General features: G+C 39.9%; 1 protein-coding gene across 2 annotated transcripts; it reads right to left on the bottom strand.

Moving 5' to 3' along the window:
* Positions 1 to 4918: 4918 nt before the first annotated feature.
* LOC104059901 (cryptic protein) lies at positions 4919 to 10048 on the bottom strand. Of its 2 annotated transcripts, none has more exons than XM_054054588.1 (6): positions 9767 to 10048; positions 9206 to 9255; positions 8907 to 9119; positions 7945 to 8059; positions 7731 to 7840; positions 4919 to 5782 (listed from the first exon to the last, which is right to left on the bottom strand). In XM_054054588.1, the coding sequence occupies exons 1-6, from the start codon at positions 9874 to 9876 to the stop codon at positions 5658 to 5660; spliced, it is 723 nt and encodes a 240-aa protein (XP_053910563.1). In that variant the 5' UTR covers positions 9877 to 10048; the 3' UTR covers positions 4919 to 5657. The 2 variants fall into 2 exon arrangements, with proteins under 2 accessions (XP_053910563.1, XP_053910564.1); XM_054054589.1 differs by having other exon boundaries at positions 4924 to 5782; positions 8907 to 9083.
* Between the last annotated feature and the right edge of the window lie 3529 nt (positions 10049 to 13577).

The raw sequence follows: 13577 nt of genomic DNA, 5'->3' as shown, positions 1-13577 counted from the left end.
GCTGATGTCATACTATCAAACTTTTGCAGTTGTTTTTGATCAGCATTACTCATGACAGGCATACTGCTAAGTGGATGTGCTCAGATAAAAGGAGAAGAAAACATAGGAATGTACTGAATTGGCTTTCGTTGCATTTTATTGCACTGCTGAAGGTCTTACACTGCACTACTTTTCTGCACAAGTCTTGTTTTCCATTGTCTTGCTACTCAATGGGTCCATACAAACAGAGTTGGGGTATAGTCTCTGTGAAGAACAGTGGGAAGGAGAGACACAGAGGAGGAAGCACACTCCTATATTTCTTATTTCCTCTGAAGACTGATGTTAAAAGCAATAGGAAATTCCCAGCTGTGTTACCAATATGCATCACGAATGTCATTGACTAACTTTAGAAAACCAACACCAGCACAGCAGACAGGTAAACAAAGCTTACTTTATTTTCAGCATTATGTGGCCTTCATAATCTACCTTCAAAGCTAAAGACAATGTTTACTGACAATTTGTTTTCCAGCTGGGATTTTCTCCCTGTACAAGAAAGAGCTTTGTTTTGCTGTTTGCATTTGTAATGCAGCTTTGTGCTGTGTTATAGAGGTTTGAGTTGAAGGAACATAATGTGACTGAAAGAAGGCTGACATGTAAAGCATGGGACTTGACAAGGTTGTTAATCTTCCTTCTTTTTTTAATCTTTTTGGTCCAAGAAACAGTCTACAGAAGAGTTCATGTACCAAGTCAGGTCAGAAGTATCTTTGACACCTATTCTTTAGATCCCATCTTTCTGCTTATTCTGTTTCAAGATGATCATATAAAGATTGTCTTTCCAGCATTGTACCAATTCTTCATCTTAAATTAAGTTTTTCATGGTACTCCTTTCTGTAATTTTTGCAAAGATGTAATCTTGGCCATATGAAAACAGGAAGCACAACTTTGTCCACAAAACTTTGTAGAATATAACTAGACAGTTTCTATCAATATGAGATCTCCTTTTAATTAAAAGATTTTGAAATGCTATATGAGTAGGATGAGTGACACAAAGCTTTCTGTTCAGTGGACAGGTGCAAGCATCATGTTGAAGAGAAGGGGCAAAAGACATGCTGCTCTTTTTAAGAGATGCAGGATATTCTGTTCCATGCCTGTAAAGGAGGTTAATATTCTGCACTGTTGTACTGTCTGATGACAGAAAACTCTGTATGGATGGTTTGAAAACGTCTCCCATAGTCCTGCCAGATGCAGTCTTGTGGCTTGGGGCCTCGTAGGCTGTATATTTATTTCTGCTTTTAAGTACTTGTGCCTAGCGAAAGGGGACCAGGTATGCTCCAAACAACATAGGAAGCTCAAAGAAGTATCAGGGCTGGCAGAAAATTATATCTTCTGGGTTCATGGGGCCAGCTGCCAGAAGGCTCAGCCAGGACAACGTGCCTTCTCTAACCAGTGGGACTATAATGCTGATGCCTGTCTGATTGCTTGCTTTTGAACCTTTATCAATGCTTCTGTTCCAGTGGTACATTGCCAACATGTCATCCAAACATTATCACACAAATACTATCTGAACTGAAGCCTTGGAGGCTGGTTTATAAATTATAGTTTTGTAAAGATACAGTTGGGCTGCAGCAGATGAAGACAGCTGCTATTGAAAGCTATTGTTGTGCCACCATATACCTGAAGACAAATGCTAGGCCCAACTTGAATAAGACATCAGGTTTTATTCCAGTGGCATGCGGCAGCTTCATGCCCTTAACAAAAAGTCACTCTCACAACAGCATTAATGGTGGGCAAGGTCAATCAACCAAATGTGGAGGGAATGTCTCTTCTGACCAAGAATGTGCTTTGCAATCACAAGGAGTACTCATGACTTTTGCAGAGCACAAGTATACACTTGCTTGGTTGTTGTTAAGTCTCCCACGCTCATACATGAGCATGCCTTGAAAGGTGAGTCAGGCAGTGAATTACAGGCAATGACTGCAAGGTGACAAGACAGGTCTCCACAAAGACATATGCCAATAATTTTCAATTTGCAGGGCTGCTCAGTACATGAGCCAGCCTACTGTACTCTATTACCCATCCAATAAATGGAACTCAAAATATGAAGTTGCTATATACTTGCTCAGGCACACGAAAGTCGTGGGTGTAATGTTGCAGACACACAGCCTGCTGACACACTGTTAAGAGTCAGTGAAAGATGAATAACGAAATGTGTGTGGGTAGATCTTAGCAATCCTAAATTAAATGCCAATTAAAAAAAAAACAAACATCAAAACTCTGGATAAACAAGTGTGGGAAATTACTTCAGATTCTATATTGGCTCACTGGAAAAAAAAGGCTTTTTTTTCGAGGTTATTGGTGAGGGAAGGCTGTTGGCACCTATGGGCAACATTAATACATCTCAGGGACAAGAGAAATTAATCTCTCCGTGCTAGTAATAAGGTCAGCTTGAGAGATAACCATCAGATAATTGAAGAGCCAAATCAGTAGCACTTTCTCAGCATCTAGTGCCTGTAAGTTAGTTTTTCAGGTTTGTACGAAGAAACCTTGATGCACTACACTGTGTTTATGCAAAACGAATTGCTACCTTCAAAGGGCAGCTTGTTAGAGGCAGATGGCAGCATCCTCCTCCTGCAGAAGTGTGCTGGACTGCTGAACTCCATCTCTGCGGGCTCTTGGCCACCGAGGAGGCAACCCTTACTACAAGGCTGCTCCCCCAGTGTGGGGTCCTTATCAGCAGCATGCTCTGTGGAGTGGTGGAGACTGACTTGATTGCGGGGATGAAGCTGTGGAGGCTTGTCACGGGCCGTACCATTTGTTTTAGTTTTGGAGTCAACTGTGAGGAGAGAAGGGTCTAACGGCTAGGGCCTGTGAAGTATTTGACAAATATTTCTCTTTGAGGGTCCTCCCCCTGCCCAAATGTGGCTGCATATAGAGAGGGTGCATGCATGAACTTGTGACAACAGATGTCTATTTTGCTGGGACGTGCCATGTTTGATGGAGTGGCCCATAAAGAGTTAGCATGAGACTGGAGAGCAAGCATTACTGTTTGCTATAAACAAACCTTACCAAAGTGCCTGTAATTGCAGTGTCAGAGGGTTTGCCAGGCCTACATGGTAGCAGGGGAGGAAAATAATGCTTTCTTTTATCTGTTCTTGCAAACAGCTGGAGCCAGATAAAAGTGGAGACGGTTTTAACCTAAGCAAAGATTGTGACTGTGTGCTTTCCTTTGTTCTTCAGTGCTTTCAGTTTCCTACCCTTAGTTATATTTTTATGAACAAATGAGGCCATGCACAGAACAATTTCTGAATTCTTTTTGGTTTTGCTTTCCTCTTCTTTTCTTTGACTTGAGGAGATACCTCTTTCTCCTCAAACTCAGCTCTTGTGGCTGCCTTTTCTTCAGAAGTATGCAAGGACAACAGACTGTGCTCAATTCTGCCTATTCCTGGCAACTTCCAGAGCTCTGATAAAAAGACCAGACAAACATCTTCCACAACTAGCCATCATTGTGGATATGTTTTGCCATGGTTTACTAGATGTAAAACCGTCCTGAAGCAAAACTTTTTGGATTCTCCAGTAGTGCAGAATGCAATGGTGTAACAGAGAAAAAGAGAATTGCTACCTTAAAACCAGACAGAAACCTTCTATCACTTCTTGTACAAGAGAAAATTTTCAAATCCTAACATTCGGAGTGGGTAGTGATTTATAATGATATTAATTAGAATCACTTACCAAGCTCTTTGCCATGCAATATTTTGAAACTTTAGGAACTGTACCTTGCTGTTTCTAATTATATGCCTTGTACATCATGAAAATATTGCTTAGCTAGACTATTCAATTGCTTAAATTCTCAAGATATACCAACCCAATAATATGTAGCTACATCAGGGTAACTCTTGTAGGCACACAGGCTCGTCTGTATGAGTTATTCCAGACCAGCTTGTCCTGATTAAATCTGCTGTGGGTGTTATTGCAACAAAAACAGATCTTCTGTTGTAAAATCTGTATTAGATCATTCTTTGATTTTGTTAATTGCGATCTTTTATGGCTCTGTGTGTTTTCTGTAGAGATGAAGAATAAGTATTACTTCAAATATATTTTTATCGTACTATGTACTTTCCATACACCTCACAGGTTTCTTTCAAAAAGCAGATTGGAAGCCCATTACAAGTTGTTTTGGCTACAGGCTTCTCAGGTATGCTTTATGTTTGGCAAACCAATGTTTTCCTAATGGAATTCTTGGAATTTCAATATCTGAGAAGTAAAGGCTTGACTATTTTCCTCCAGCTGTTCTCTTTGCTATTTAATTGTCCTAAGCTGGTACCTCCTTTTCAAAGTCTGTGGAAACACGAGCGTAAAAGTATGGACAACTTTGTGGGACACTGTGAGAAATGTTTCTGGTCTAGTGTATCTTATGAGAAAAGTGAGAAAACTTACTCTTTCCACTTAAGTCTCAGGTGGGGAAAGGAGCTGTCTGAATCCTTTGCGGTATTTAACATAAATATGTTTCTACATAATGACTCTCTATAAAAGTCTGTTACTGAGTAGATTCAAAAGCAGCTACAATATTGGGTTCATTTGTTGGTGCTGCATGTTTCTCTGCTCAATATCTGGACTGATCTTTTGTGGCACCAAAGAAATTAATAAGAAATTTTAAGAATTAAATATATGGAAATTTTAGAAGTCATTAAGAATTTTATATATCAATAATGTCTCCTAGGCATACAGAATTACGAATCTGATCATTCCCCTGTAGTAGCTTCACATTCAAAGAATGAAGGTACATTTTATTCTTCCCTTCGCACTATCTTTTTTAAGCAAATATGTTTCTAGCTTTTTATATCATTACAAAAGTAGGTACACATTTAAAACACCTTTTATTTTACAGCCTAGAAATACATTTAAATATAAATATGGTATATAAATCAAGACAGATTTCCTAAAGAAAAAGTTTAAATAGGTTGTTCTTTATTGTCCTTTTGAGAAGAAGAGCTCATATTTCTAGGAAGCAAAATAAACCCCCATAAGTCAAATAAGTGTCAGGTATGTGTTGTTAAGAAAAAGGTGCTTCCTGCCAAAGATTATGCATGCGTACAGTTTAACTATAATAAGTAATAATAAAAACTGAAAGACTATATAACTTTTTGAGTTCTTCTGTATATTAGGGTTTAAAATGGATTCTTATATCCCTCCTTATCTCTTTAAATTTCAGATTATTCATTCTACCCTGCCCTTTTCTTACTGTTTTGTTACAGGATACAATGCAATTACAATTAGTAGATAAGAATTGTCAAGTTTAAATAAAGCCAAATAAAAAAGCTCTTCAGACATGAAATCAGCTTTATTTGTTAAAGTAGTTGTACTGAGTACAAAGAAAATTACTATAATTTACAATACTTAAGGCACAGAACATTTGGGTATTTTGCTTCCACTGGAAGAAGAGTATTTTAGAACTAGAGAATCATTATAATCAGACATTGATAGTAGCAATAAAATAATAAATACTTCACATTAATATAATCTTAATTTATAACAATCCAAACGTTTCAGCATCAACTAATACATCTTAATCTGCCTCCAATATGTAGGTAGAATTATCTTCCATAAGTCACAGGAGAAAAAAATTGCACGACTCATGGTGAGGGTTACATCCATCCTAAGATACTTCCTGTTTTCCAGTTTCACAACTGCCAGCAGCAGAGCTCCAGGAGGACAGAGAGCAGGCAAGCGAGTGCAAACACTGTGTGCCGTAATCTTTGCCCGTTAGAATATAGTCTGGTAAATTCCTCCTTTTCTGATTTCAGTTCTAAAATAACATAAGGAAAATAAAATAGTTAATGAACGAAATAAATAAATTTTAAACCATAAGGATTCTCAACATACTTTGAAAGTCCTCGACATCTCACAGGTACTTAAGGTAAAGCTATCAGTTGCTAAAGCCAATCCAAGAGGCTATTCTCAGGGGAGAAATGTGAATAATGTCCCATCAATGATCGTTTGAGGACCAACTGATAGCACTTATCAGCTCTTGCAGGCATTAATCTCTGAATAAACAAAAGCAAATACCGAGCAAAAGCAAGAGCAAATCTTCACAAGAGGTATGCACTCAAGTCTGCATATAGCCTTTTAACCCTTCCTTGAACATAAGGGGCTTCATTTCTTAACGCAAGCAAAAAGCCGTACCCTCGTGCATGTAAAAGTCACTGACTCCCTGCTCAGGGGGTGTACAGATGATTTTTCTCCGTCGTCATTATTGCCTTCGTTAAACCGAGTTCAAGAGCTGCAAGCAGTATTCTGCTTTTACTTGAGCATTGAGAGAACTGTTAGGTGTTTTGCTCCCGTAATGGGGAACAATAGGGCTGACTGAAAGAACAATAAAGGGAACTTGAACATTAAACTCTTCTGAAGAGTTTGATGAGCAAGTTTTGTGCTTCACATAATTAGCCCATACAGAAAACTTCAAGGCAAAAGCGGTTTTTGTGGTGGGGCTTTTGGTTTTGGTGTTTTGTGGATTTTGTAGTGTTTTCTTTTTTTTTTTTTTTTCTTTTTTTTTTCTTTTTTTTTTTTTGTCTGTAATTACAAGGACAGGAATGTCACCTTTCTTTCACATCTCACTTTTTTGGACTTGTGGGCTTATCACACAGTAGGTCATATCCTGGGATCTGAGAGTCTCAAGTTTTGAATTTTGTATTTACTTCGGAATTGGTGACATAAGTCAGGAGTCACAGCTTCAATGCACTGCCACTGAGATGGGAATCAGATCTGTTCCTTGGGGTGCAAATGAATCTCGAAGATATTAAGTCTGTTGTTTTCTAACTGATGATGTTGGCACAACTGAAAGTATATTACAGCACAGGGTGGGATTGAGACATCATGGGTGAACAAGGACAAGAATTTGCCACTAGAGATAAAATAATACTAAACTTATTAGTAATCTCAGAGTACTAAAAACAATGTGGATCTCACTAGCTAGCTCTCCGTGGGAAATAATTTTTGTAATCTAAATAATATATAAAATAATCTGTACCCGTAAGACAATCTTTCGAGTTTTTGTGTTAGCAGACACACTGTTTTAAAAAATACCCAGATCTTTAAATTGGGATTTTCACAGGCTGATGTATAAGAACTTGTCTTAAAATAACATAGTGCTTTTGAGGAGGCTGCGTGCCAGCGAGCAGAACTATGACCATACAGTTTTTGCAAAGTGTGCCCAGTCTTAGAATTCTGTATTAGAATATTTTGAAAATTAAGATACAGATCTTAAAATAAGGCTCAGACTAGTGTTCTGCCACTGAAGTGTTGTTAACCAGCTTATGCAACAGCATGCTCCCGGTACTTGTTTCTCTAGTGTAATACTGGTTTCTACTTCTACTATACCAGCTTATTCTGGTTTTAACTTTTTCCTTATCTAAGAAAGACTTTTATATGCTTGAGTGTAGTTCAGTCTTACAAATTGTCCTCGTTAAGTGTGAAGTCATAGACACAGAAACATTTAATCCCTGTAATTATCATTTAAAATGGGGAAAAGTTTCCTACTGCACTGGGTTATATAGATCTCAGAGTATTTTATGTGATATACTGTACAACCGACAGCAGTGTTATTTACTGTTTCCCTAATGCATTCTCTGAAACAGAGCAGGCCACCACAGAAGTCAAAACAGAGCATATAGAGCATCGTCTGAGCACCCCGCCTTTGCAGAAGGCAATTCGGTTACCCACACGACAAAAAGGGTTGGTTTAACACTATTCCTTACCACAGTTATTGTGCATTATTTCTGTGAGACAGTTCAGAGTACCATAGCCACACCGACACAGCCAACAGCCCTTCAGCACCCAGGCACCATGGGCAATGCCACCGCAGTTGCTGTCAAGGACAGGGGAAACATATGGTACATCTCTGATCCCAACACAGAAAAGAACCATCCAGAGCAGTTTGCTCTCTCCCCCTGGGTTTGGTCTGGTTTTTACCTTTGCCGCTCATCATATTCACAGTATCTGCCGGTGAAATGCTTTGGGCAGGCACAGAAAGCCCCAAGGATGCAGGTCCCTCCATTTTGGCAGCAGTGTCTGTTCAGTTTTTTACCTGCAGGACAACATTACAGTGGTTACCAATCATCCCGGGGGGCTCCAAACCTCTTTTCCTCACTTGTTCTCTCAGTTCTGTCCAGTTGCCAAAGGATCTTAAGGCTATCTAGTTTTATTGTCCTTAGAAACAATAAAATTATCTGCCTGTTAGGAGTGTTTGTTCAGTTAAACCTCGTTTGTTTAGTTAAGGATTAAAAGCAAACTACTAGGGATTACAGGACAGTCAAGAAGCCACTCTTGGCAAATCCAGTAGCAGCAGATATTCAAGAGAAAGAAATGTTTCATTTTGACGGAGGTAATTTTCAGTCACACTGGGGAAGGGGGCTTTGTTACCGGGAAGAGTTGCTAAGTTTTGAGAGAGGAGAGTAAAGATACCTCAAGCCTTTCTCAGACTCCTGAGATTACCACTCTAAAACTTTATATGTGGGAGGAATATTTCTCTGCTTGCTGCGTTTCTCTGCCTTGGCTTTCGTTGTTGTTGTTACTACTGCTGCTTTCTGACAGCTCTAACGGTTTTTTTTGATTAGTAATTTTTTTTTTCGTAATGAAATTGGTGAATTAAAAAAAAAAAATATGAACGGAATTTTACAAACACTAAGGCAAATCCAAGAGACCAATCCCTCTTAATTCCCTGGTTTCCGTGACCACCTTTTGCAAGTAAGAGATTCCTATTTGTATCTCAAATTTTTATCACCGTTTCTTAAGTGGCCACGGGAATAATTTAAATGAGTGGTCACAGAAAACCAACCGACTGGAATCTTTGGGACAAAAATCAAAACATTGCTGCGACGTAACAGTTTAAACAGCAATTTTATAACATTGTTTAAATAAATAATGTTACCTACTCTCTGTAATCCCAGTGAAAGGTACAAATGCCCCGGAATTTTGTAGCTTTCTGCTTTCGTAACTCTGATTCATGTCACTGAGAGCATTTATAACAGTCCCCTCGTTCTTAGGCTGTGGCTTTTTTGCTGTGACATTGACATTTTTCAAATCTTCTTCACGTTCTTCTTTTTCACGGCCTTGACACAAAGTGCGAATGGGAAAGAAAAGAGTAGCTTGCAATGAAAGAATGCATAATGTAAATGTAGAAGAGAAACATCAGGGGTGGGGGAAGCGATGTGAAACACGAAATTTTCCTTACCTTTTCCTAAATGAGCTGCCTGGCAGACCAGAGTCACAGTGAAAAGGATCCTAGAGAAAAACGAAGACCTGAAATAACTTTGTGCTAATAAGATACAAACACTAAAACGAAGACGAGTGAGGGAGGAAGGAGCCTTTTCCAATCCTTGATATTAACTATAGACATTTTACGCCAGCTGTAATCGAATTAACACATCAAAAAAATCTCAAATTGAGCTTGAAAATTGTGTCTTGGGGGGGAGAAGGGGAGGAAGGAGGGGAACATGTGGAGAACATGGGCATACAAATTAGTTTAATCTTCCAGAAAGTTATGGATTCCACACATTTGCTGATTGACAATCAAAAAGTCTCTTTCTGTACATTTCTTTACCACAACTAAGTTGTTCCCAGCAGTTACAAAAGCAGCAAAATCAGAGGAAAACATTAGCCTTCACTTCACCAGCAGTTCCAGGTACATTTATTCCTTTCAGCTTCCAGGCCTGACCATAAACAGAAAAAAGCACTGCTAGAAGGCAAGACATCCTTGGCGATATAAGGTCCCTGGCAGCTCAGGCAGCCTTACCTAACGTGATTTCCCCAGTACATTTTCCTGCAGCCTGAAACACCCGTGAGGTCCTCCAGGAAAGCTTGAACAGAAGGAGGTCCAAAGCCTCTCACTGAAGACTGTTGCATGCAGCAGCCCTGACACCGTACAGGGTAAGAGAAGGAGAAAGGATGGATGTAACTTTTCTGTCTCTGTCCAGCTTATAACAAAGTCGAAAAGACATAGTTCTCAGTTGTAGCCCTTGCTGAGCCCTCACTGAGGTCCTGGCAAGCAGGCACCATCCCTCTAAGCTGTTACTCCCTGCCCTGCCCCTGATTTACATACATTGCTGAAGGGTGGAGCGAAATGGGGGCATCTGTTCCTGTGGGCAGGCTTAAGGGACCATGGCCGCAAAAAAAGCACAAGCCAGGAAGTTCTCCATTCCAGTTTATTTCTTAACATAGAAACCCCTTGTACTCCCTCTAACTGCAAGGGGAAGAATAAACTCTTCTGCAATATTGCAATAGGTATGCAATAAACTGCCGCGGATGTATAACAAAGGTTAAAAAGCTCAACTCTGCCTACACGCCTTGTTCCTACCATGGTTTTACACAAGGGGTTCTACTTCATGGAATTGTACCACTTTGCAGTACTGAGAATCCCTAGAGTCTGCATTAGAGATTTCTACCAAGACTACCTCAGAAAACAGTGTAAGCTTTTCGATAGAGGTTTGTTGTCTCACAAGACTTGTTCATAAACTCTCAAAATGCCTTTTGAATATTTTTTTACTCTTAGAAAAATCAGATCTATTAGTGAGTGTTCCTAGTCTGAATCCATGCAATGTCAGCAGATACCAAGATTTAACTTACCATGTGCGTTGAAATGGACTAGGACCACTCACACAACTATACTATTGCTCAGCAGCAGCAGCAAAAATACCTGTGACTGGACAATGGTAATAAAGCAGCTCCGTGCAGTCTTTTCTCAAATAGCTCTACCTGCACCCAGGAGTGCACACGGCCTTTATCTGAATTGTAACAGGAAATTGGAGCAATATGGCTTTGTTTCATTTTGGAGTGGCAGATGGAAGAGGAATGCTTTCTCTACGCCCATGCACACCAAGCTGGGGTTGATTGCACCTTGGCTAGATCATAAAATCATAGAACCATAGAATGGTTTTGGCTGGAAAGGACCATGAAGGTCATCTAGTCCAACCCCCTGCAATGAGCAGGGACATCTTCAAGTAGACCAGGTTGTTCAGAGATCCATCCAATCTCACCTTGAATGTGTCCAGGGATGGTGCATCTACCAGCAATCTGGGCAACTTGCTCCAGCATAAGAAATTTCTTCCTAATATCTAGTCTAAACCTCTTTTATTTTAAAGCCGTTAACCCCTGTCCTATTCCTACAGACCCTGCTAAAAAGTTTTCCCCCATCTTTCTTATAAGCCCCCTTCAACTATTGAAAGGCGGCAATAACGTCTCCTTTGAGCCTTCTCTTTTCCAAGCTGAACAACTCCATCTCTCTCAGCCTCTCTTCACAGCAGAGGTTTTCCAGGCATTTGATCATTTTTATGGCCCTCCTCGGGACCTGCTCCAACAATCTTACCCGTCCTGAGGGTGCCAGTGCCCAACCCAGTGTTCCAGGTGTGATCTCACCAGAGCAGAGGAGAGGGGCAGAATGACCTTCCACCATCTGCTGACCACACTTTTGATGCAGCCCAAGACTTAGTTGGCCATTCTGGGCTGCAAGGACACATTGGTGGCTCATGTCCAGCTTCTCATCACCAGGACTCCCAGGTCCTCTGCAGAGCTGCTCTCAATCCCACCATCCCGGAGCCTGTACTGATGCTGAGGGTTGCCCTGACCCAGGCGCAGGACCTTGGACTTCAACTTGTTGAACCTCATGAGGTTTTCACAAAAAAAATAGAAGTGGGTTAAAGTTTAGGTACTTGTTTAAAACCATGTGTTCAAATGCTATTGTGAGAACCAATGCTGTTCTGAGTTAGGACTATAAGATGTTTCTCACAAAATGAAAGAGGTATCACTTTTGCATGTATTGACAAAACTTTTTTTTCTTTAAATTGGTATACGAAAGTGCTTGCTTGTGGAAAACACAATCTAAAACCTCTTACTTTCATTTGAGTCCTCTGGCTATATAGTGGGGTTAGTATTTTAGGTTTAAAAAGAGCAGCTGTTGTTACGTTTGTTCTAGGAACAAAATACACATTTTCTATTTGGTCTGAATGGTGGCATCACTTTTAAGTTACAATATTCAGATGTTGAAACACTGTCATCTACTATCTAGTCTGTTGGTATTCTCCTTCTCATAGACTGAAAGCAGAAAAAAATAAAGAAAGATAAGTAAACACAGGAACATTGCACTGCTTTTTTTTTAATTATTTTTCTTTATTTTTTAAATTTTTTTAACTAAACACAATATAGTCAATATAGTTCAATATAGTTCTCCTGGAGAGCTTCTCTGAGTATCATTCCCAGCCTTGTACTGGAAGTGACTTTCAAAACTGGGATGCTGGTAAACAAATATTGATCAGTTTTCACACCCTGGGCCATTTGTTTAAGATCAGAAGTCATCTCTGTAACTGCAAGAGCTAACAACCTGGGGAACTGTAAAGTAGTTCCTAAACATTTCTCACTGTGATACCTTGTTTTTTCCTTCTTACTCCCTACAGCTTCACCAGCATGGCACACATAGGAAGGACAACTTAAACTGCTGAGACGCTGCTGTTGCCTGGCTGCCCTGTGGAGGTGAGGTTGGTGTGACACTGCGGAAAAACACTGCTGTTTGTTGTTAACGGAATCTGCCAGAAAGTGATTATTTCTGCCCAGGGATTTGCAAGGACTTGCAGTAAAGGTAGACACACTCCATTTGCCAGCTTAAGTAAGATAAGAATGGAACCAACCAAAAGGCTGTTCCTGAGCATTTCAGTCTTCAGTACTGTTAGTTCCAAAAGCAGGTCAAGCACCCTATATGCATAAAGGTGGAAGGAAAACATGCTTTTACTTTATTAGTCCTCATAATGCCTCTTGTGCTTATCCAGGGCACTATAGGTCTTCAGCCTACATCTTCTGGCACCGTTTCAAAATGTTCAAGTGGACCACTACACTGAAAGATGAAGTACGGTTAAGAGAAGCTGGGTTTTGGTATACCAGGGTTGCATATCAACTATATTTATGTGTAAATACTCAACATTTCTGCGGGCTTCAGGATCAGTTGATGCCTAAGGACTGGAGGCTGAAACAAGGATGAAGAAAATGTGGGTGTCCCTGGCTTCCTGGGACCTGAGCTGTAAAGCCTGCTTAGGAGTGTGCAAAGTTCAACGAAGGCCAGTGCAGCCAAAGTGTCTACTGCCTAGAAAGCTTCACAAAATTCCATCTTACGGTTAGGAACAGATCTCTAAACAAATGGGACAGTGTTAAATCAGTTATGCAGAATATTATGGAAAACAAGGGGAAAGAGTTATCCTCCTTGGACATTTATTGAAATCTTGGGAATAGAGGCTTCTGTGAAGCAAAGCTGTGAAGTTCTCTAATGAAAGGGCTAATCCCAGAGGGTCTAGGCTGAGAGGTCTTTGGGTGTGTCTAACTGATTAAATGGTAAGAATCCTGGATGGAAAGACCTAATACTAGCCATCTTGACATTTTTATTTTTATTTGTTTTTTTTTATTGTTGTTGGCTACAGCTCCTACTAGCACTTCTGACAGGTACCAAGGTGTTCTTGCTTTCTAAAGGCTACCTAAAACTTAAACACAGTCGGACTGAATAATTTTTATGGTGCTACAGAACTTTCTTGACAAGGGCTAATCAAACCAGCTTTCATTACTGTCAG

This window comes from Cuculus canorus, chromosome Z, assembly GCF_017976375.1.
Source record: "Cuculus canorus isolate bCucCan1 chromosome Z, bCucCan1.pri, whole genome shotgun sequence".
Classification (NCBI taxonomy): domain Eukaryota; kingdom Metazoa; phylum Chordata; class Aves; order Cuculiformes; family Cuculidae; genus Cuculus; species Cuculus canorus.
Note: the sequence above shows the minus strand (reverse complement) of the source record. Positions and strands in the feature narration are given on the sequence as shown.